Source organism: Nerophis ophidion, linkage group LG08, assembly GCF_033978795.1.
Source record: "Nerophis ophidion isolate RoL-2023_Sa linkage group LG08, RoL_Noph_v1.0, whole genome shotgun sequence".
Lineage (NCBI taxonomy): Eukaryota > Metazoa > Chordata > Actinopteri > Syngnathiformes > Syngnathidae > Nerophis > Nerophis ophidion.
This window is the reverse complement of record NC_084618.1, coordinates 59046798-59070558: the sequence shown is the minus strand read 5'-3', so window position 1 is coordinate 59070558 and position 23761 is coordinate 59046798. Positions and strand designations below refer to the sequence as shown.

Here is a 23761-nt window from a genome sequence, read left to right as displayed (position 1 = left end):
ACATCTCTATTGTTAACTGTGGCCTATTACTACTCCTGTTTATTTCTATTATGCACAGTGGTTTTTATCAATAATAAATGGCGATAAGCATGTCTGTATTAAGTGCAGGTGCTTGTGCATTAACAATGTGTGTGCTTAAGTAGAGATCTGAGCATTAGTCAAACTGGATTTGAGATGTCGGTAGTACTGCAGCAAGGCTTAAATTGTGTAGTATAAGTCTGCCCTTAATTCTTTAATTTATATTCTTTCTTCAACAAGACATGGACAATTCCATGCTCCCGACTTTAAGGGAACTGTTTGTCGTCTTTCATTTTTAATTCCTCTGATATTTATTCTCAAACTGCGGTACACAAAGAATCACTTGAATAAAGTACAGTGTTTTATTTTCCTATATTTAAACACAGTGTTACTGTTCAAACGGTGTGTAATGTTACAGTGGCCACAAATATTAAATGTTTGTTCAAATAAAACATCTGCCTTGTTTTTAAGGATTACTTAGGCTATATATGCTACTGTAATGTTAGTCATTATGGTGGTATTTGGAGAGCCAAGTGTTTGAGGTGGTACTTGGTGAAAAAAGTTTAAGAATTACTGCCATAGTACAATCACACAAAAATGACTCCTCACATTTCAGCAACCATTTTTATTATGGTGTTATCTCCATTGATAACACCATAAGAATGAAACTTGAATATACTTCAAAGGAGAACTACATTTTTTTTATGTTGCTTATTGTTCACAATCATTATGAAAGACATGACGACGGACGTTATTTTTTTTGCATTCTAAATATTAAAACCATTTGATCAAAAGTTTGCTTACAATGGAGCCTATGGGAGCCGTGCAATTCCACCAACAAAGCCCTTACATAAACATCCAAACACGTACACTGAGGTTTTATATACATGAAGTAAGTGTATATGTAATGTAGTAACGGGCACATTTTTAATAACATTTACCTATTTAGATCATTTTAAGCATTACTTTAAAAAACGCATCACAACGTTTGCTTTTTTCCTTTTTCATCACCGATGTCATTAGGATGCCGACTGCTGGGATGTTCATGAATTCCCATTTAAATGAAAAATGTCTCATAATCCTCACAAATAAACAGGGTGGGGGGCAAGGGAGAAACGTGTGTCTTTTCGTGTCATCTTCGCCAGTTTCGGGTCCTAAATGGTTGTTAGTTAAATGCATGATTTATGATCTAAAATGAATTTAGAGGGAGCAAGGAAGCAGCAGAACACTCGATGTAAACAAAAGGACACAGGAAAGTGTCAACGCCGCCGCTATAGTTTGTCTGCGTTAAAGCTTATAATAACAACATCACTAATACTGACAAAATGTAAATGGAGTATTGTTGGCAGTTTTTGATTTGTTATTTATTGGATTTTATGGGGGAAATAGAGGAGCTCACATTTTTTATTTACCTTTAGTTACAACTTAGAATGCTATTTTTTTTCTAAATCCTTCCGTCGTGATGTAATCATTGTGAACGATAGGCAAAATTCCAAAAAAAGTGCAGTTCCCCTTTAAAGTAGTCAGTGTCCATCTCAGCAGTATAGTTTTACTATCCATTAAAAAGATTAAGTGGTGGTGGTGTGGGTGTCATGGTCTGAGGCTGCATGAGTCCTGGGGAGCCTCAGTTCATTGGGGAAAAAAATAATTCCAAGTTTTCAACATGTACTGTGAAGTTTTGACAGCTTTGCATTTAGGAGAAGTGGATGAGGATTCCTGTAATAACGTGTGTCGCTTTAGTCAATTCTATGTCCAAGAGGATCAAGGCAGTGCTAGATAACGAAGGTGCTTACACAAAATATTGTGTACTAAAAGTGTACTCATTTGTGTTGTTTACAAAACAATAGCTATGTGCTCAGTCAGTTTCAGTGGATAGTAAATCTATACTGCATCCTAAGTGGTGCACCGACTACTCTTTGGTTTTATCAATTTTATGTGGTATTGGAAGACATGGTGCTGAAATATGAGTGTGCTCCCATTTGTGACATACAGTAGGTGTCCCAATACTTTGGTGCATACCTACGATCTCCTATTGTGAATCAAATTGTGCAAAGTAGCATACATACCACCTGGTTGTTTTTGGTGGATTTCTTTGTGCTGCTCTTCTATGACTGCCAGAAGCTTCTCCTGCTGGTCAAGAAGTCTCTTCTGTTGCTCCTGTTGCTCTTTGATAACCTGCAGAAGGACTGCGTGATCCAGCTGGCCCTCTACAGCAAAGGACAAGGACAGTGCAAAACATTCATTGGACAGATAAGGAAACTGTAGAAATGACAGATGAAATGGAACTTTAATTAAATATTGCTGTAAACATTATGTCATAACAAAATTCTTACTTTTGAGTGGTATTAATCGAACAAGACAGGTAGTTAGATTTTACAGAACATGGAAGGAGAACAATATATTATCATATTTGTAAAGACAGAAGTATACAGTAAGTCTAATTATGTGATACCTAACACAAATAAATGCAAGGACATGGCTCTAAGCTAGTTATAAGAACTATGTTAAGACAAGTGACACAAAGTTACACAAGTACTATATTAAAACAATTAATATATCCATTAACAAACAAATTATTGTGAGTTAGAGACATTTTAGTAAGGAACGAGAGGGACGTCATACCTGCGACCAGCTTTTTTATCACTGCAATCCGGCAGAGAACAGAAGAGAAAAGAGGTAAGAATGTAGTAGGAGAAGCGATAGCACATGAAGCCCACAAAAGAATAGGAAAGGGCCAACAGAACAAAAACAAAAAAACAAGCGTGTATTCAGCCACTTGGGAAAGTCAGAAAAAGAGGCTCTCCTTCAATGCAAACAATTACTGTCCTTAAAAAAGCACAAGCAAGAAAGGATTTAAAGCGATGATAAAAACAAGCATTGTGATGTTAAAAAAAGCAAGGTCATTCTTGATTGCACTAGATATTGTCATTGATGATGCTTATGAGTTGCTTGGCTGCAACTTCCCTTCAAATGCATGTTTTAACATAATAAAAAGGCCTGGTTTTAATTCATACCCTAACATTCAAACACTGGGCACATCTGCATTCTGTGATGACTTCAAGGATGTACCTAAAGTTGTGGCCAGTCATGCTTAATCACAATTACATATGACAGGGGTCTCTAACTGTCATCACTATGAGAGCTACTTTGGCAAAAAGACAGTACCGAGATATTTGTGTTTTATTTGGATGTACGTCAACATTTAAAATACTCCTCTCAAACATAGCAGTCATTATTTTTATGCTATTTTGTTGTTGTTTGTCATAAAATAAAATGTTGGAAAAAACAATAAAATAGTAGGAGTTGAAGTAAATAGTCTTTGACCCTTTGGCCAGCGACCCGTTGGAGACCCCTGATACAGTGCATACGGCAAGTATTCACAGCGCTTCAAATTTTCCACAGTTTGTTATGTTACAGGTTTATTCCTGAATTTAATAATTTAAATACAATTACAATAATAAATAATAATGAAATAATAGTTTTGTGCTCCAAATTCTACACACATTATCCCATAATGAAAATATGAAAAAATGTTTTAATTTTGCACATTTTAAACAAATTAAAAAAACACATCTATGTAAGTATTCACAGCCTTTGCTCAAGGTTGATGTGCCTTTGGAAGCAATTAGAGCCTCAAGCCTTTTTGAATACGATTCTAAAAACTTGGCACACCTATCTTTGGGCAGTTTCACCTACTCCTCTCTGCAGCACCTCTTAAGCTCCCTCATGTTGGATGGGAAGTGTTGGTTTTCATTAAGGATGTCTCGACCCTCTATCCTGACAAGTCTCCCAGTTCCTGCTGCTGAAAAATATCCCCACAGCATGATGCTGCCACCACCATGCTTCACTGCAGGGAAAGTATTGGCCTGGTTATGAGCGCTGTCTGGTTTCCTAGAATATGATGCCTGACATTCACGCCCAAGACTTCATTCAATCTTCGTCTCATCAGAGCAGATAATTTTGTTTCTCATGGCTCAAAAGTCTTTCAAGGGCATTTTGGAAAACATTTCACTAAGGAATGGCTTCAGTCTGGCCGTTATACCATACAAGCATGATTGGTGGATTGCTGCAGAGATGGTTGTCCTTCTGGAAGGTTCTCGTGTCTCCACAGAGGAATGTTGTAGCTCTGACAGAGTGACCATTGGGTTCTTGGTCCTACCTAACTGGACCAGTATAAATGCAGCAATGTACAGACACATCCTGAATGAAAACCAATACTTCCCATCCAACCTGATGGACTGTAAAAGGTGCTGCAAAGTGGAATGGATGAAACTGCCCAGACATAGTTGTGCCAAGCTGGTGGCATCGTATTCAAAAAGACTTGATGCTATAGTGGCGAAAGGCTGTGAATACTTATGTACATGTAATTTATTAAAATTTTTAATACATTTGCAAAATCAAATAAAAAATGTTTCACATTGTCATTATGGGGTATTGTCTGTAGAATGTTAAACACAAAATTGGATTTATTCCATTAGAGGCTGTAACATAACAAAATGTGGAAAAAGTGAGGCGGTGTGAATACTTTCTGGTTGTACTGTATATAAAACACAGATGATATAACTCATTAGAAAAAAAACATACTACCAAGTCTTCACTCACCCTCCATCTTGTCATCTGCTGCATCTTTGCTGTCTGCAGGTACAGCTTCTTCACCAGCAGGAGGTGCTGAAACAACAGCAAATATGGAGGTAAGAAGACAGGTCCACATTACTCTAGTCACCTTTGAGACATGCAACACATCAATCACTCACGTTTCCCAGCAACCTCAACAGTTTTGTCCGCATTCTCTACTCGCTCCACTGCAGCCTGATTGGCGAGGGGAGCAATGGGGTTTTTCACAGAATCTAGCTGCTCCACATCTTTCACGGGGAGAATATGATGATTGTTTCCTGCTTCTTCAGCCACATTCTCAAGCACCTCATTGGACTGGACTTCACCTCCACCCAGGTCCTCTTCCTCTTTCTTCACAACCACAATTGCTTGCTTCTGCATGTCTTGACTGTCCCCCTCCTCCTTTTTGCCTCCTATATCAATGAGGTGACCTCCATCTTGCACTACATCTCTTATGTTTTCTTTCACCTCCATGTTTTTCTTTTCCTCCTCTAACTCTGCATTGTTCTTTCTGGTATCTATCTGGACCTCGTCATGCGGGATAGGTGGCTCATGACGGTGGGCTTCTCCTTCTGGCACAGCTACTCCTGCGTGAACATACAAGGCTGATTCCATACCATTCAAATAGGCAGAGGCAGTTTCCTTACCAGCATTAGGGCGGTCTAACTGCACTTCTTCCTCCTTCTTGCTCTCGGGCAGTTCCACTGGTCCTTTAATCTGGGGGGCTTCCTCTTGCTCCCGATTGTCAGGTTGCATCAACTCCGCGGCTTGGGGGTCAGGTTGGTCTATTTCCATTAGCATGTTTGGAGGATTGTCTACATATGTGTAGACACACACAAAATATAACATGACAACTCCTGCTGATTAGTGTGTAAAATGACCTTTACACAATACTATTAAAATATGTGACATAATATAGCAGCTACATCATGAAATTTTACATTTGACATTCAAGGGGTGACGAGATGTAATGTAAACAACTCTTAACTGTTTAAATTAAGGCCTGTATTCCAAATATGTAAATCTTACAACTAACAATTTGATTTCGATTCCTGGGGTCCTGATTTGATTCAAAACGATTCACGGAATATGTTGTTTGCTGCATAAATTATAATTATAACTTATCAAAACAGGTTGCAGGTAACAAAAGCTCCTCTTGGCTGCCAATGTATGACATATACAATGCAAAGAGTAAGTCTGGATGTGGCTAAAAATATAATGGTCATTTTAATTAAAAGAATCACGATTGAAATGTGAATCGGTTTTAGTCAGCACCTTTACTATATTCAATTAACTATAGAGTCTCCTATAATAGGCGGACTAGAAAATAAAAATACTCTATTTAGCGTCAAGTCAAAAACATTGGCAAAAACAGCTACTATGGCTGTAGACAACCTCTGGTGCTCATTTGTTTCAATTAACTCCACAACATGGAAGTGCTGCAATAGAAATATCATAGTCACAGCTTTATATGTCTCTGCTTGTGCTTTGTATTAGCCTACATAGCTGCTAGTAGGATGTATAGAAGTTTAAAAAAAAATGTTGTAAAGTGTCACATATTTTTTGTGAATCATTTTTTAAAATTCATTTAAAAAATAACAGACTTGCCTGTTTCAAATTAACATCCTGTTTTTAGTGTGTTTTGGGTAAAAGAAAGATAAACATCCTAGATATAATGGAAAATTTACATTTATTATTTTGCGCTATAAACTAGTACATGTTAGGGAGGAGAGCACGCACAACTTAATTTATATTAAAATGCAATGGTTGCAACCACAATTATGCTGCAAGTCATATTTTCATCCATCCATCCATCCATCCATCCATCCATCCATCTTTTTCTACCGCTTGTCCTGTTTGGGGTCGTGGAGAGTCCTGGAACCTATCTCAGCGGCATTCAGGCGGAAGGTGGCGTACACCCTGGACAAGTAATTTTCTGTACTAATTTGCAACTCTAGTCTTGTCTAAGCAATGTAACAACCTTTACATATTGTTACACAATGGCATTGATTTTCATTTATTTCTTTTTACCCTCACAGTAACAATTCAGGGACAAAACATGATAAGATCTAATGACACTAAAGTGAAAAGTAAGGTGACAAACAGTAAACAAGTGTAGAATACCAGGACACAGACCGGGTGTAGCTGATGTCAGAAAACTTTGCAAAACTATTGAGTGAATTGTGGAAGTGAAACCATATGTATTTATTTTGTGGATTAGTTTCACCCTAAAACCAAACTATTATTTTCCACAATTTTTTTGTCTACCAAATTAATATTACTTCCTTTCCTCTATAAAGATGCAGCTTGCAGGCTGTTTTGCCACGAGAGGTATAAAAGAAAGGTTGGTGAATACAATGTTATGGTGGGGGTAGAGGGAAAAACTGTCTGAAGGGCATCAGTCTTGCTCCATCAATGTCAAGCTCTTGGAGACGCTCTCAAGATATTATCAAAGTGTTATCTTCTTGCCCTGCCTGTCTTTCTATCAGTCAGTGTTGCACACAGAATGAAAAAGATTGGCTTTGTTTCTTTTTAGACGCTTTATGCTAGCGCTCATTGTCCTGACATTGCTCTTTTAGTCCTCTAATGTCCACAACAGATAAAAAGAAACAGGGTCGCCTTTGCTGGTGGAGCCTTTAGTATGGATGATGATAAGCTTTTCTAGAGATAAAGGTTTGGCGTTAAACATTGTCAGCCAATAGTGTGTGTCTTTACCGTGTATCTCCACAATGTTTGGTAGGTGCAGACTGTTCTTGTCAGGTGCTGGGGGTGGAGGAGCTTGGACTTTAGTGCTGGGGTTCTGGGCTGAGATCGTCAGGGTGGTGAAAGTGCTGATGAGAAGGATACCCAATCCCACGCAAAGCACCAGCTAAGTGAGAAAAAGGAGACATAAGTTGAGCAAAAGGAAATACAAGTTATCGGCAAAGAAAGAAAATAGGTTATGGTTATGGTGGTTAAGATGTTATTCTATTCCAAAGATACAAACAATTTCAAATTTTTTATTTACATATTTACAGTTTCTCATTACAGAATGCCCGAAAAGGAGTAGGAAGAAGCAGAGCTTATTTAATCCTATTTCCTTTTCGTATTATAACACATTTGTTATTATTTATTATGTAACATAACAATGAATAAATAAAATCAGTTAATACATAAATAGACACGAATAAGTAAGTAATTATTAAATAAGTACACAAAAATCAATAAAGTTATCATAAATAAATAGTCAAGTAATTTATGGTTTACAGGTTCATAGGTGGAAATGGAAATTCTTGAAACCTGAGCTATGATGCCATTCTTCTGGATCTTTCTGTAGATGAGAGCAGGGCAAATGAAGCAGATGAGGCTACCCATGGTGGCTCCAGTCAGACCCAAAATGGTTTCCACTACAGAAGACATGACAGTAGATAAGTCTGCTTTGTCCTATACATCTAAAAAGGTTGATGGATATGGTTAAGATTTAGTCATGCAAAAAGATGTTGTGAATGGTTTAATGTACAGTGGGGCAAAAAAGTATTTAGTCAGCCACCGATTGTGCAAGTTCTCCCACTTAAAATGATGACAGAGGTCTGTAATTTTCATCATAGGTACACTTCAACTGTGAGAGAATGTGAAAAAACATTGTAGGAATTTTATAAAATTTATTTGTAAATTATGGTGGAAAATAAGTTGTGGGAGGTGGGGTGTGGTCACGCGCCGCCTGTGGACGGGGCATGTGCAGGAGCCGGCTGGAAGCAGATGACAGGTGAGTGGATACCTCAGCTGGAACGAGTTATCTAATCACCTGTCTCTTTGTTAGCAGCGTTGGTGACCGCAGGAGGGGGCTGAAAAGCCAGATGAAGGAGCACGCCTAGGCTGAAAGAGCAAAGGAAGGCCACGAAAGACTGACAGAAAGAAAAACATTGTCATAGAACAAAAGAAAAAATATTGTGATAGAACGAAATAAGAAAGAAAAGACATTGTGATAAAACAAAATAAAAGAACTGGCAAACTTGGCGACCCGCCTGCGTGTGATACATCTGTCCTGAAAGAACCCCACGGCACAAGACTTTTACATCTCCCACCCGCTAACACTCTTCTCAGCGCCTCCAGGGGGGTTGGGGCCGTCATCCTTCCTCGACCCTTGCTTTGTTGGGCGCCAGATGTAACAGTCTTGTGCCGTGGGGTTCTTTCAGGACCGATGTATCACACGCAGGCGGGTCGCCAAGTTTGCCAGTTCTTTTATTTTGTTTTATCACAAAGTATTTTATTTCTTATTTTGTTCTATCACAATGTTTCTTCTTTCATTCTATCACAATGTCTTTCTTTCTGTCAGTCTTTCGTGGCCTTCCTTTGCTCTTTCAGCCCAGGCGTGCTCCTTCATCTGGCTTTTTAACCCCCTAATGCGGCCACCAACCCTGCTAATAAAGAGACAGGTGATTAGATAACTCGTTCCAGCTGAGGTATCCACTCACCTGTCATCTGCTTCTAGCCGGGTACCTGCGCATGCCCCGTCCACAGGCGGCGCGTGACCACGCCCCGCCTCCCACATGAGTATTTGGTCAAGAACAAAAATTCAGCTCAATACTTTGTAAAATAACCTTTGTTGGCAATAACAGAGGTCAAACAATTACTATAGGTGTTTACCAGGTTTGCACACACAGGAGCTGGTATTTTGGCCCATTCCTCTATGCAGATCTTCTCAAGAGCAGTGATGTTTTGGGGCTGTCGCCGAGCAACACGGACTTTCAACTCCCTCTACAGATTTTCTATGGGGTTGAGGTATGGAGACTGGCTAGGCCACTCCAGGACTTTCTAATGCTTCTTACGGAGCCACTCCTTCGTTGCCTGGGCGGTGTGTTTGGGATCATTGTCATGCTGGAAGACCCAGCCACGTTTCATCTTCAAAGCTCTTATTGATGGAAGGAGGTTTTGGCTCAAAATCTCACGATACATGGCCCCATTCATTCTTTCCTTAACATGGATCAGTCGTACTGTCCCCTTAGCAGAAAAACAGCCCCAAAGCATAATGTTTCCACCCCCATGCTTCACAGTAGGTTTGGTGTTCTTGGGATGCAACTCAGTATTCTTCTTCCTCCAAACACGACAAGTTGAGTTTATACCAAAAAGTTCTATTTTGGTTTCTTCTGACCACATGACATTCTCCAAATCCTCTGCTGTATCATCCATGTGCTCTCTGGCAAACTTCAGACAGGCCTGGACATGCACTGGCTTAAGCAGGGGGACACGTCTGGCACTGTATGATTTGATTCCCTGTCGGCGTAGTGTGTTACTGATTGTAACCTTTGTTACTTTGGTCCCGGCTCTCTGCAGGTCATTCACCAGGTCCCCCCGTGTGGTTCTGGGATTTTTGCTCACTGTTCTCATGATCATTTTGACCCCACGGGATGAGATCTTGCGTGGAGCCCCAGATCGAGGGAGATTATCAGTGGTCTTGTATGTCTTCCATTTTCTGATAATTGCTCCCACAGTTGATTTTTTCCCACCAAGCTGCTTACCTATTGTAGATTCACTCTTCCCAGTCTGGTGCAGGTCTACAATTATTTTCCTGGTGTCCTTCGACAGCTCTTTGGTCTTGGCCATGGTGGAGTTTGGAGTCTGACTTTTTGAGGCTGTGGACAGGTGTCTTTTATACAGATAACAAGTTCAAACAGGTTCCGTTAATACAGGTAATGAGTGGAGGACAGAAGAGCTTCTTAAAGAAGAAGTTACAGGTTTGTGAGAGGCAGAGATCTTCCTTGTTTGAAGTGACCAAATACTTATTTTCCACCATAATTTACAAATAAATTCTTTAAAATTCCTACAATGTGAATTCCTGGATTTTTCTTTCACATTCTGTCTCTCACAGTTGAAGTGTACATATGATGAAAATTACAGACATCTGTCATCATTTTAAGTTGGAGAACTTGCACAATCGGTGGCTGACTAAATACTTTTTTGCCCCACTGTAAACTGTATTTGCCTCTAAGATTGCAAAAACATACACACTGACAGAGAGGTTTTGTTTCCTCATGTGTGGGTTTGCTGCATCAAACTTTATTGCTGGTTCCATTCAGACTGCATTGTTACTGCCTTTCAAAATCAGATGCCGCCCAGCGCAATACTCTAGGCTCGCATCTCTGGCACCCCCAGCTCCTGGCAGCAAAGCCCCCTCTCCCGTCTCTGTGTGCTGAGTTGGCCTGGTTTCAGACATGGAAAACCATCGCTTATACAGCAGATTGACACCATATTGTCTCCCTCAGATTTAGTGTCTGTTCTCCCAGGGGTCCTTACCTCCCTTCTCTACAGTCTATTAGTCTGATTAGATATACAAAGAACCGAGCAGTGTGAGTGTGTGTTTCTATTTGTGTGTGTGTTGGACTGCAACCTATCAGGTTAGCGGATCCATTTTATGCGTGTGTGTTTGTTCCAATCATAGTCCAAGAGACTATGACCCTTTCACTTAATCCCACTGTCTGTCCATCTGAAAGAAGATACAAGTGAGAGCCCTGATTTAAGCACTCCATTTCAATGTGACAGTCGCAAACTCATAAAGTCACATTCACGCAAGTTGTAAAAGTACCACGCAGTGACTCCTCCCGTACAAAGGACCATGTGCTCCTTTCGAAACCTTCACCCAAACACACAGAAGACGTACCATTGGGGATGAGAATGCCTCCCAGCATTGTGCCGAACACGATACTGAGGGTGATCATTTTGAAGCGCAGAGGAGGCATGTATCCACCGGCAGCAAAGGTCCCGTCTTTTTGCTGCAAGGCACAAATGAAAAAAAAAAGACTGTCTTATAATTGGATTTTGGCTTCTTTTGTTCATCCTTTATTATTTGTTGCTGTGCGATGTAAAAAGAAAACAGTCTGCATGACCAACTTAACTAAAATGGTCCTGTAAGGTGTGGAGCACACTTAAGTTGGTGAATTTACAATAAATACTCAAAGTTGACAATGAACTCAACTAAGGATGCTTCGATCAGGCATTTATGCTGCCCACTACGATCATTCATTAGTGAAATCAGCAGATAGTGATACAAATCACCTGTATTAACTGTACATTTTTCATTGTATTTATGGTGAGTGCTATTGACAGATTAACAGAATCAGCACAACAGTTTAACAAGTTTTTAATTTTCTTTTATTTCATACAATTGTTTGGGCAAAACAAAGTCAATTGTACACAATTAGTAAACAAAATCCAAAGGTATTTACAACTCATTGAAATAATATTAGCCCTCAAAGTACACCTGTGCTATGGTACTTATTTTCTTAATTTTATAATATTAACAAAAACAATACAAAAAAAGACATGCCCCTTAAGAGCAAATAAAAAAATGACAAGCAAGTATTATTTCTTGGGATGTGCAGATCAATGGGCCACCGACATGTCATCAGCATGCGACTGTGAATTGTTCCTGTTTGCGGATGACTCGGCCCTGTTGGTATCCGGCAAAGAAAAATCACAGGTGTAAAAAATCCTCAGTGCCGAAGTCTGTAGAATTTGCACCTGGCTCGCTGACAACAAGCTATCCATACACTTAGGTGAAACAGAATCCATCCTATTTGGGTCCCAAATCAACATTAAGAAAGTCAGTGACTTAACTATTAACATTTCCTGGTGACATTGTTATCACCAGGAAAGATGAGGTCACCTACCTAGGTTCCATTCTAGAGGCTAATCTTTCCTGGATAAAATGGCAACCAAGGTAATCAAAAAGGTCAACCAACTAACAAAATTTCTCGACAGAATCTCCTCTCTGGTCAACAAAACTACCATGAGGATTCTAGCGGGAACTTTCAGTCAACCCTTTTTCGACTACGCATGCACCTCCTGGTACCCCAGTACCTCCAAAACCCTCAAATCTAGACTCCAAACATCCCAGAACAAGCTAGTCAGGTGACTTGTAGACCTCCACCCCAGATCACACCTCACTCCTACACACTTCTCCAAAGTGGGCTGGCTCAGGGTGGAGGACAGAGTAAAACAACTTGCACTGAGCCTTGTCTATAAAATTCGCTACACCTCCCTGATCCTGAAGTACATGTCAAACTACTTCCACAATGTAAATGACCGCCATAACCACAACACCAGGGGGAGCTCCACAAACCACGTCAAACACAGGTTCCGATTTAACAAAGGTCTCAACTCATTCTCCTTTTATGCCACATCAATGGGGAATTCACTCCTAACAGGTGTAAAAGAAAGTGCATCTCTATCCTCCTTCAAAACCGCACTAAAAGAACACCTCCAGGCGAATACAACCCTAGACTAACACCCTCCCCCCACCACATCCCACCTCCCTGGATTGTAAATAATCAAATGTAAATAATTAAATGTATATACTTGTTTTCTGATGCTTTCTGAGCTCACTAAGGTCACTGCTCGCTGTAAATATCCTAACAAGTCAGACCTACACCGTTACAATGTCCATTTCTCAGATGATATAATTGTTGATGACTAAGGTATGCTGATAGAAACCCAACCTAACCCCCAACCCCGTCCCAACCCACTCCACATCCGAACCCCCAGATTGTAAATAATGTAAATAATTAATGTATACACTCTATAATGACTAACTTGTGTGATGACTGTATTATGCTGATAGTATATATTAGTACCATGAATTGATTAATGTGGACACCGACTTAAACAAGTTGAAAAACTTATTTGGATGTTACCATTTAGTGGTCAATTGTACGGAATATGTACTGAACTGTGCAATCTACTAATAAAAGTTTCAATCAATCATACAGTATTGGCCATTATTCGTGAAAAATTACATGATCACAAAAACGCCAATGATACGATAAAAATCACCTTAATTACTGCAAATAAACTGCATCTCTTAGTATTCTAAGTATCAATATCAAGTATAATTGTCGCTGATGGACGGGGCTAAACACAGAGAGCAAGCCAGGAGCAGGCATGCTCATAGCTAAGCTAATCGCTAAGCTAACCATGAATTGATTAACGTGGACCCCGACTTAAACAAGTTGAAAAACGTATTCGGGTGTTACCATTTAGTGGTCAATTGTACGGAATATGTACTGTATTGCGCAATCTACAACTAAAAGTCTCAATCAATCAATCAATCAACCGCTAAGCGATTAACATGCACCTGGTTATAGGTTGATTGGCAACACTAAATTGGCAACACTAAATTGGCCCTGTGATGAGGTGGCGACTTGTCCAGGGTCTACCCCGCCTTCTGCCCATGTGCAGCTGAGATAGGCTCCAGCACCCCCCGCAACCCAAAAGGGACAAGCGTTAGAAAATGGATGGATGGATGTTTACCAACTCAGGGAATAATTCCCTGAACACAGGAAGACTTGGAGGGGCAAACAAGATTTAAATGAGTAATAGATAGTAGTTTCAATTTTTGTTTAGTTATTGTATACTATTTACTTTGCTTTTCTTAAACAATTGTATGCAATAAAATTAAAAAAAGACAATATTTGAAATTGGAAAACCGTAAATATTTCTGAAAATATATTGTATATGAGCAAAAACCCAAGTTAAAACTAAATTTAAGCAATACCTCAAAATGTGTAATGACATACAGTATGGGATACTTCCTCTAACCTGCATGCTATCTGTATGTCACAGAAGTCAACTGAGTTTGTGTACTATAAGCCTCACATGTGGATACGATAGGAAAAAAAGGTCAAGGTACAGTTTCTTTGCTGGTATATTTGAAGAGGATAGTGTTAACACTGCCAGTTAACACTATCCTCTAGGACGGGCGGTAGAAAATGGATGGATGTTAACATTGGACAAACACGATTGACCATGACAAAGCAATTTCTATTCAAGCACAGCAGACCTCTACTCTATGTTGATGGGTTGAGCATGTGAACTGTGTCTGGTCAATACTGTGTGGTACATGGTGGACTTCAAAGCTCACCTGTTGTTCAAAGAGCATGGTGTTGATGGCCTGGCGACAAGGCAGGATCATCATTGGGAAGCCGACGGCCACGGACATCATGAAGCCCACACGGAGCATCCCTGTCACCAAGTTGGAAGGGAAGTTCATCAACACGTTGCCTGCAATGTTCTCCGTGAAACTGACATAGCCGAAAAAGCCCACCTGCAACAAAGATGCAACCATGAACCAATAATAATCAACATTTTGACATACCAAAACAGTAAACAAAATACATAATTTAGGGTTGCCTTTCATTCAAGTACAATAGGTAGCCTAGTTGCTATGACTCAGGTCTAAAACTGATGCTAGCGACTAACAACCCCGATGTGACAATTACAGCTGGTGGATGAGTGCTTGAGTCGGCAGGAGAGTAGTGCATCTCCACTCACAGTGATGTAGAAGACGGTGACTACGTTGAGTGCCGACGTAAAGATGGTGCTCATGCGTTTGACGGATGGCTCGTCGAGGCTGTCGTAGGTCGGCAGCACCTGCCTGCAAGAAAGGAGCATACAACACACTACAAACAGCAGACAAGAACCCTCACACTGGGGCTTGGTGCTGCATTCATGTGCCATCAGCTGTCACGCCTTAAAGCGCACTTGATTGTTTGATTGAATGAGAAGTTTATTGACATCTTAAAGAATTTAATCCATGTAATGCTTTAAAAAGGCAAATGGATGGCACAGTTGACTTCCACTTGGTTAATTTGACTTGGGACTGAAAGGATAACTGCACATTTTTGGGGGAAATGTTGCCTTTTGTGAAACAAGAACACCCATGATTTTCCTTTTTCTGTGCAATTGTAAATAGGGAAACACTGCTATTAAGAGGCGGCTAACAACTTGGCTAACAGGAATATGATCTAAAGCACTATAAAAAACAATCCAAAGGCCTCCAAGACTGTTTTATACATATCCTGAAGTATGTATGTAACATAGTAACATACACATTTATGATAACATGTAATACTTACAGCAGTGATATTCAACTAAATAGTTTTTGGGGCCACACATTAAGACAGGCAGGCCGGAACTCTCTCTTTACAATTAGTCTTATTTTGTATAATCCGCTGAACCTACAGTAGGTTTGAATTCGGCCTCTTTCTTTTGTAAGAGTTACAAGAGCGCTATGCTCATTTTATGTTCGCCTCCTTTTAAGTTTTTTAGCTGAACTTGCAGACCACCAGTTAAATAGCCCAAATTAACAGAAAGTGAAGACCTAAAATAGAACCTTGAGGAACACTACTTGTATAACTGAAAAAGTTGAACAAATGACTACTGACTGCAGATGGTTTGGTTTGGTGACGCCCCCTTCCGAGATGGCGCCAGTATGTGCTTTGGCCTGCCGTCTCTCGCTGTCAACTCTGTTCGTTTTTGTGTTGTTTGCGTCTATTTTCATCTCTCTCAGCTCACTGCTTGTGTATGACCGCCAAACACTGTTGGATCTTTTCCCCTCTCCCACTGATATGATCAACTTCGCCGTTGGTTTTTCGACGTCCCAGTCAGTTTTTCACCTGGCCGGATTCCTGCCTTCCTTTCCCGCCTCGTAGCTCTTCTCCCCCGACGGAGGCATCTCCGGCGCCACGGTAAACGTAGCGGAACGCTGGTGAAAGTTAGGGCACTCCTGGCCCGGCTTCCCGTGACTTTTCCAAAGGAGGAATGGTGTGGTATCTGGTCCCATCCTGCACCCACGACTGCTGGATCCCACCGGTTCCTGGCTTGTTCCTATCATTGGTTTGGAGGATGAGGCTTGCTGCCGTCGCTCCTGCTGTCCCCGCCCCCGGAGGCGCAGGGTGGATTCCCGCCACCTGCGAGCTGTGTGTCGGGCCCCACCTGGATTACCTGCGGCCTTGGACGTGCTGACAAGATCTTTGCCAAACAAAACGTTTATCCTGAAGGATTTCTTCACTTCCAGCGGACTTGACTTCCTCTGTGTGACCTCACCTCTTAATGAACTTCTGCCTCCGCAGTGTTCCTACTTTAATTCTCCGCGGTCGTCCGGCCGAAAAGGAGGAGGATTAGCAGTCGTTTTTAAAAATGACTTTAAATGCCGTCAGATCCGCCTGCAATCCCCCTTTCCAAGTTTTGAACTGTGCATGTTTGAACTGGGTCTTTCTGTTGTCGTCCTGTGTGCCGTTGTCTGTCGACCACCCAAGTACCACAAAGACTTCATAACTGACTTTTCTGAATTTCTGGCTGAAATGCTGCCCAGATATGATCGTGTCCTTATTGTGGGTCATTTTAATATTCACACCTGCTGTCATTTAACTTTGTACAGTCTGTGTGTGGTTCCACACATGAACACGGGCATAAACTCGGTTAAGTGCTCTCATATGGTTTGTGTGTTTTTAATCTGGACATTTGCAACGCTGTTTTCTCTTATCATATGCCGATCCTGTTTGATATTCCCACTTAGTGTACGGTTAAATTGTGCACTCCGCCTCAACCCTCTCGCATGTTTAGTTCTTCGTCTCCTGCTCTGTTTTTCTCAATTTTTTTGACTCTTTGTGATGATAATTCTGCAGCCTTTGTATGTCTGAATACTGAAGAGTTTGTTTTTGGGTTCAACTCTATTGGTTTACAAATACTGGAAACAATCGCTCCTTTCAAATACCACCGCTCTAAAGCCTCGCCTCAGCCCTGGTTGGATGAGGTCACTCGTGCTGCCAGACGTAAGTGTCGGATAGCAGAGAGGAAATGGAAAAAAGACAGGCTGCATGTGTCCTTTGCCATTTATAAAGAAAGCCTGCTTTCCTTTCAGATGACTGTAAAAGCAGAGATGAATATATATCTATCTCAGATTATATCTTCTAACTGTAACAACCCCAGAGTTCTGTTCAAAACTATTAACACTGTCATTGATGCTCCCAAATCTGTTGGTTTTGATGCTTGTTTTGAATTCTGTGAAAATTGTCTCCATTATTTCACTGACAAAATTGTGTAAACTAGAGCCAGTTTATCCCAGCCTTCATATGACCCCTCTGTTCCTCTGCATTTCTCTTCTGTTTTCCATCAGTTTGAGCCGGTTTCCTTTTTTTTTTTAAATGACACAGTTAGTCATATGAAGCCCTCTGGTTCTCCTGCAGATGCCCTCCCACCTTGCCTGTTTAAGGAGGTACTTACTACTATTGGATCAAGTGTCCTTAACATTATCAATAGTAGCCTCTCTTCTGGAATAGTTCCAGTAGTTTAAACATGCAGTGGTACGACCTCTACTTAAAAAACCAAGCCTCGACCCCTCTCTCCTCTCTAACCTTAGACCTATCTCTAATCTTCCATACATTTCCAAAATATTGGAGAAGTTTGTCTACAGTCGGTTGTTGCCCTTCTTAGAGGATAATGGAATCACTGAGCTGTTCCAGTCCGGTTTTAAAGCCCTCCACAGCACAGAATCAGGGCTGCATTATAAATAAAGTTGATTTGATCTGATTCTAAAAGTTTTTAACGATATCTCCTGTCAACTGATTCTGGTAAATATGTAGTCCTTGTGCTTTTAGATCTGTCTGCTGCGTTCGACACCGTAGACCACGCCACCTTAATCACTCGTTTTGAGAACTGTGTGGGTATTAAGGGCGCCGCCCTCAACTGGTTCCAGTCGTACCTATTCGACAGGAGTTTCTGTGTAAAAATAGACAGTTTTATGTCTTCAACAGCTCCTTTACCACATGGGGTCCCCCAGGGCTCTATCCTTGCCCCAATCTTATTTGCGCTTTACCTTCTTCCCCTTGGTTCTATTTTTAGGAAGTACGGTATTGCATTTAATTTTTATGTCGATGTTTGCCAGATCTATTTCCCAAAGGCACAAAATAACACGGTTCAACGTCTCATTGACTGCCTGCACGACATCAAAGACTGGCTTTCAGCTAACTTCCTGAGCCTAAATGAAGACAAAACAGAAGTTAGTTGTTCGGTCCAAGTCGTTCTACCTCCCCCAACGTTGACCTCGGCATTCTGACCCTCTATCTCAGCGACTGTGTCACAAACCTGGGGATAAAGTTCGACTCAGATTTTAAATTCGGAAAACAAATCAGCAGCGTCATTCAAAAAAGCTTTTATCAATGACGCCAAATAGCGAAAGTGAAACCGCTTCTATCAGGACATGATCTCGAGAAATTAATCCACGCCTTCATCTCGAATCGTTTAGACTACTGCAATGCCCTGTATATAGGCATTAGCCATGCCTCCCTCACCCGCCTGGAGCTCGTGCAGAACTCTGCTGCTCGTCTGCTAATGCAGACCCGCAGATGTGAGCACATCACCCTTATATTAGCGTCCCTTCACTGGCTCCCTGTGCATTACCGAATCAATTTTAAACTCCTCCTATTTGTTTTTAAATGTCTAAACAACCTCGCGCCAACATATCTCTCCGACCTCCTTCAGCCTTACTGCTCCACCCGACCCCTAAGATCAGGGGATCAGCTGCTACTGACGGTCCCTGACACAAGGCTGAAGCTTAGAGGTGACAGAGCATTCGCCGCTGCTGCTCTCAAGCTCTGGAACGACCTACCTCTGACTGTTAGACAAGCCTCCTCTCTTCCTGTTTTTAAATCTCTCTTAAAAACATACTTTTATTCCATGGCTTTTAACACCGAGTGATATCCATCCTGCAATGGCGCCCCATTATACACCTGCTGTAAACCTGTTTTTATGTTTTATTTATTTATTTTTTATCATGTTGTGTTGTGTTTGCTCGGGTCTCGTTTTTAACCTAACCATTGTACAGCACTTTGGCTACCCCTATGGTAAATTTTAAATGTGCTATATAAATAAAGTTGATTTGATTTGATTTGCATATGAAATAAGTTACAGCAACACAGTTGCATAAATAACATTGCAAAAGACAAATCTAACTGCCAAAAAGGATATAACTTAAAGGAATGTCTTGAAGAACTCACAAGTTCGGAACCAGTGTTGTGTATGTTTTGCTTGCAAAGTAAAAATGTCAATGCAATAATCTGCCAATGTGTCCAACTTCATCTATTCCAGTGTTTCTTAACCCATAGTTGAGGCGCAGGTGCCCCCTAAAGGGCTGCCAAATAAGATATGTTTCTCAACTGTGGCCAGTATGGCGGTACTCAGTAGTAAAATACTTTTCCATCACTTGTTGCAGTAATGAGAATCTCAAACAAACAGAAGAAGTCTGGAGCTGAAGTCACAGAGACGTTTCTTAAGTGCAGAAATGATTACTAAAGTGGTGAAGCTGTATCTTCATTTGCACTTAAATATGTTTAGACAGTTAAGAAACGTTCCTTATTAATTAAGTTTATTTATCAATTTTAACACAGCATAATTTTATGTAAATGTATTTTTCGTCATGTATTTATAAGCCCCTTCTTATGCAGTATATTTGTTTTTTTTTGTTTGGCTAAGTGTTATGTGTTGAATAATAATTGTGATCAACACATGGTTTGACAAGGTTGTAAAGTAAAAATAGTTTAGATAGAATAATTGAATGTGAATACAATAAAGAGTAAGATTAATAATTCAATGTTAATGTGAGTGAGCTTTGGACCCCATGGTCAAAAAGGTTAAGAACCCTGCTCTACAAAACAGATGACACCCATTTGAATAGCCCTGATTTACAAAATTTTGGTAATGTTAAGTGTTACCTGTACTTATTTCCTGGACGCATTGATTTTATAGAGTGCATAGAATCGGAGGAGTCGTTGCTATACGCTCTGTGAAATCAATGTCAACAAACACAGAGGTCACTTACTTACTGTGTAAACTACCACTAACGACAGACTTCATGAAAGTTTTGGGAGCCTTACCATGTAGCACGATTGCTGAACGTGTCAAATAAGAAAATAAAACAGTGACTTACTATGTCCACTCTCACAAGCTAGCGAGTAGTTGGTCAGAAGAGCCCTGTGAGCAAAGTGATGTCACGACGCCAGAACATTTTTTCCTGTGTTAACAATACCAATGTTGCTACAGCTTGGTTAATATGCAGGTCACGGCATGTAATTGGAGCGTTGTTGGTGTTGTTTGAGTGCTTTGTAAGTAGAATAGTTATTCCAATGAGCTGCATATTGAGCCGCCTTGTACAGGTGGTTTTTCAATTTTTAGAACGCACATAAAAAAGAAAGCTGTATGTTCTTGTCTCACAGAGGGATTGTGAATGATGGACAAATTTCCAAAAAAGTGCAGTTGTCCTTTTAAGTAACAAAATAATGAACCAACGCTAATCACTGATTGTCTTTTCGGCCCAACTTTGTATTGGACATTGATGAAGCGTACGTTCTTAAACCTAGGCTGTACTGATCCTAAAGTAGCACGGACCCTTTTTTCCAAAGACTTGTGTTTGGAAAAATATTTTTAGGACAAAGTAAATATGTATTGAGGAAATACATTTTAGTCACATTTCATAGCTGTGGTTCGGCTGTGGCTGTGTTCATTAACATAAAATTGGCTTCCCAAACCTTTAACCCGTTTTGACCCTATAAGGGTCAATACGATATAGAATACACAATATCCTTACAAAATATCAATCAGATACTTATTTTATACATCAGATCGGCACATGTCTGCAGCACATTACCCACAGGTGGTTCAGTGCAAAAAGTCACAATACACGTCATGTTAATATTAGCAATGCGCGCATTAGTTCTAATAAAGCAAATAAAAAAAGGCAGTTACAATTGCAAAAGACGGAAATTATGTAAAGGCAGTAGAGGGGGTGTTGTATATTGTGTGTTTGTGACAGAAGGGGGTGACAATAGTCAAGGCTGTCTGAGATGTCTGCCCGTTTATAATTTGTCCGTCTTATTTTTCAGTCACTCTCCACTATAAGAAATTGTTGAAGGGTGTGGCTACATTAACAAGTGGGTTTACAGGCTAATATTTAACACCCATTCCTGACAGGATTTAAAGCATTATAAAGCTGGCCTCACACCCCTCTATCCCCAGTGCGTATACAAAAGGAAGGATCAGCAAACGGCCATAACTTTCACCGTCTCCTCTCTTCTTATCCTGCCTCACATTTACACACTCTAGTTTATGAGCAAGAACTGTCCTGTATGCCTACTTCCTGTTTAATCCACAAACCAATAAATCTCAATGCCGAAGTTAATAAATAAAAGGGCATATTGCAGTTGGAGAGATAAGGCATCTAATGGTCACTCGAGGGTGCAGACCACTGTTTTTATTTACTGTAAAGTACTTAAACAAAGTCCTTAAACTATGACTTTAAACAATAAAACACAGCTCAGGAACAACAATCCTGACTTTAGTTAACATTATCTAGCTGGGGCACGCACGCACGCACGCACACACACACACTTAGATACATACATACATCCCGGCCGAATTCGGGCACCCCTGCTGTCTGACATTCTGTCAATGAAATCGCATTTGTGTCAAAACATTTTTTTTAAAAGTCATTTTCAATTATGCACGGAAGTAATTTACTACGATTATTTGAGATTCATTAAAAGACAGCGAGAGACGTTTTGCATGTGCCTGTTTTTAAAAGGTGTAAATCTTTGTTTTAAAGTTCTCTTTTGTGCATTTTAAAATGTATGTCTTAACGTATTACTTTTCTGAAAGTTCTCTGTGACATGTGCTGTGGACCTCTTGGCCAAGTCACCCTTGTGAAAGAGATTTTGATCTCAATGGGTTTCTTAACTGGTTAAATAAAAGTTGTAAAAAATGCCAATGTGATTAATTTGATTTTAAAATGTCATTGTTTGACAGCACTACTTTAAACATAAATAAATGTATTTTTAAAAATTGCAGCACCTTCCCCGAAGTCTTCTGGTACCTTTCAGTGTGACGTGTGCCTCTCAGTTACATCAAATCTATGTGTCGTGATCTGGCAGTTTCTGCTGCCGCCTGTCTGGTCTCCGTTGCAGTGTCTGCTTTTCGGGTCACGGGGCAAGTCAAATTTTCAAACACCTGATACCTATTTTTTCCCTGACTACTCAAGCTCTCCAGTTCATTCACACGGTGCCAGTATATTACTGATGGTTCACCCTTCCAGCCGTGTTCATCTCCTCTGCTCTGGCTCCACTCCCGATCCCTGTTCCTGTGGCTCTGGCCAGGGGCTGCCGTGTAGTGTTAACATTTTCCTCTCCATGTTTTTTGTTATTTCTTCTCGGCGAAGGCCGATCGTGAAACTATTGTTCCAACATTGTGGAACATTTTAACATTTTTTGCAGTTTCCAAATAGGGCCGCTTGGTGAAAACATTTGAAAAAAATACATTATTGGGATTAAATAGGATATAGATAGATTTATAGGTTTTAGCTTTGAAGAGAGAACTAATCAATACATTTTCCTGTTTGTGTAAAAGCCAGGTGTCCCAATACATTCGTCCAAATAATGTATTTGACTGCACGTTAGTATTCAAGCCTTCAGCCAGAAAAACACTGGACCAGCTCCCATCCCGTCATAATGGCAATGTTAAGTAATGATGTAACTGCGAATAAACACGTTTCATGAATGTAATAAAACTCCAATGTGCTGAGAGCTATTTAATCATCATGTGAATGCATTGTGTTTGTAGGCGGGCCCAAGTCCAGCGTGATGATTAGTTGTCTGGCTTCAACCAGCCCACCACCTAACAGAGGGAGCTCCTGCCTCGCTCAGCCCTGACAACACGCCAACATATCATCCTGCCAAGTATCACTCAGCGGTACTAGTGGGACGCGGCGCCCTGGGACACATGAGCATTCAGACACACGGGCAGGCTTTCTTGCAAAGTGTGCACACACCATTTTAGAAATTTGTGTTCTTATCCCAGTCCTACAGTCACCGCCTGCTGTCACTTGCCTCATCCTCTCTCACTCACACACACACACACACACACACACACACACACACACACACACACACACACACACACACACACACGCACACACGCACACACACACACACAAACAGGCCCATATACCACACGGACGTCTGGCTCCTGCCGACCTCACACATACAAATTTGGACATCCTATTAAAGCATGATCGCCACTAACCCAAAGTGAGGACAAAGACAAAAAGACGAAGGTAAAAAGCAAGTGAGCATATATAGGTAAGAGTGGAGAAGGTTTGGATGAAAGCTGTTAAAATTGACATGCGATGATGTTTGTGATGTGACAAGAAAAGTGAAGAAAAAGATTGGTGAGAAACCCAGGTAGAATGTATTGCCAAACATAAATTCTATATTGTGAAATACTGTCTACATTAGCGGACTTGTACAGTGAAACTCAATAAAGTCGTACA

General features: G+C 40.5%; 1 protein-coding gene across 5 annotated transcripts in view; it reads right to left on the bottom strand.

The window, feature by feature from the left end:
- slc38a10 (solute carrier family 38 member 10) overlaps positions 1 to 23761 on the bottom strand; it is a 44028-nt gene that overhangs the window by 3059 nt on the left and 17208 nt on the right. For 3 of the 5 annotated variants that reach the window (XM_061909113.1, XM_061909114.1, XM_061909115.1), the window contains 10 exons: positions 14938 to 15040; positions 14528 to 14710; positions 11270 to 11381; positions 7912 to 8018; positions 7348 to 7501; positions 5280 to 5447; positions 4773 to 5219; positions 4621 to 4686; positions 2641 to 2661; positions 2085 to 2225 (listed from right to left, as the gene is read on the bottom strand). In XM_061909113.1, coding sequence (XP_061765097.1) covers positions 2085 to 2225; positions 2641 to 2661; positions 4621 to 4686; positions 4773 to 5219; positions 5280 to 5447; positions 7348 to 7501; positions 7912 to 8018; positions 11270 to 11381; positions 14528 to 14710; positions 14938 to 15040 — 1502 coding nt within the window. The remainder of the gene's footprint in view (positions 1 to 2084; positions 2226 to 2640; positions 2662 to 4620; positions 4687 to 4772; positions 5220 to 5279; positions 5448 to 7347; positions 7502 to 7911; positions 8019 to 11269; positions 11382 to 14527; positions 14711 to 14937; positions 15041 to 23761) is intronic. The other 2 variants (XM_061909116.1, XM_061909117.1) reach the window with 2 other exon arrangements.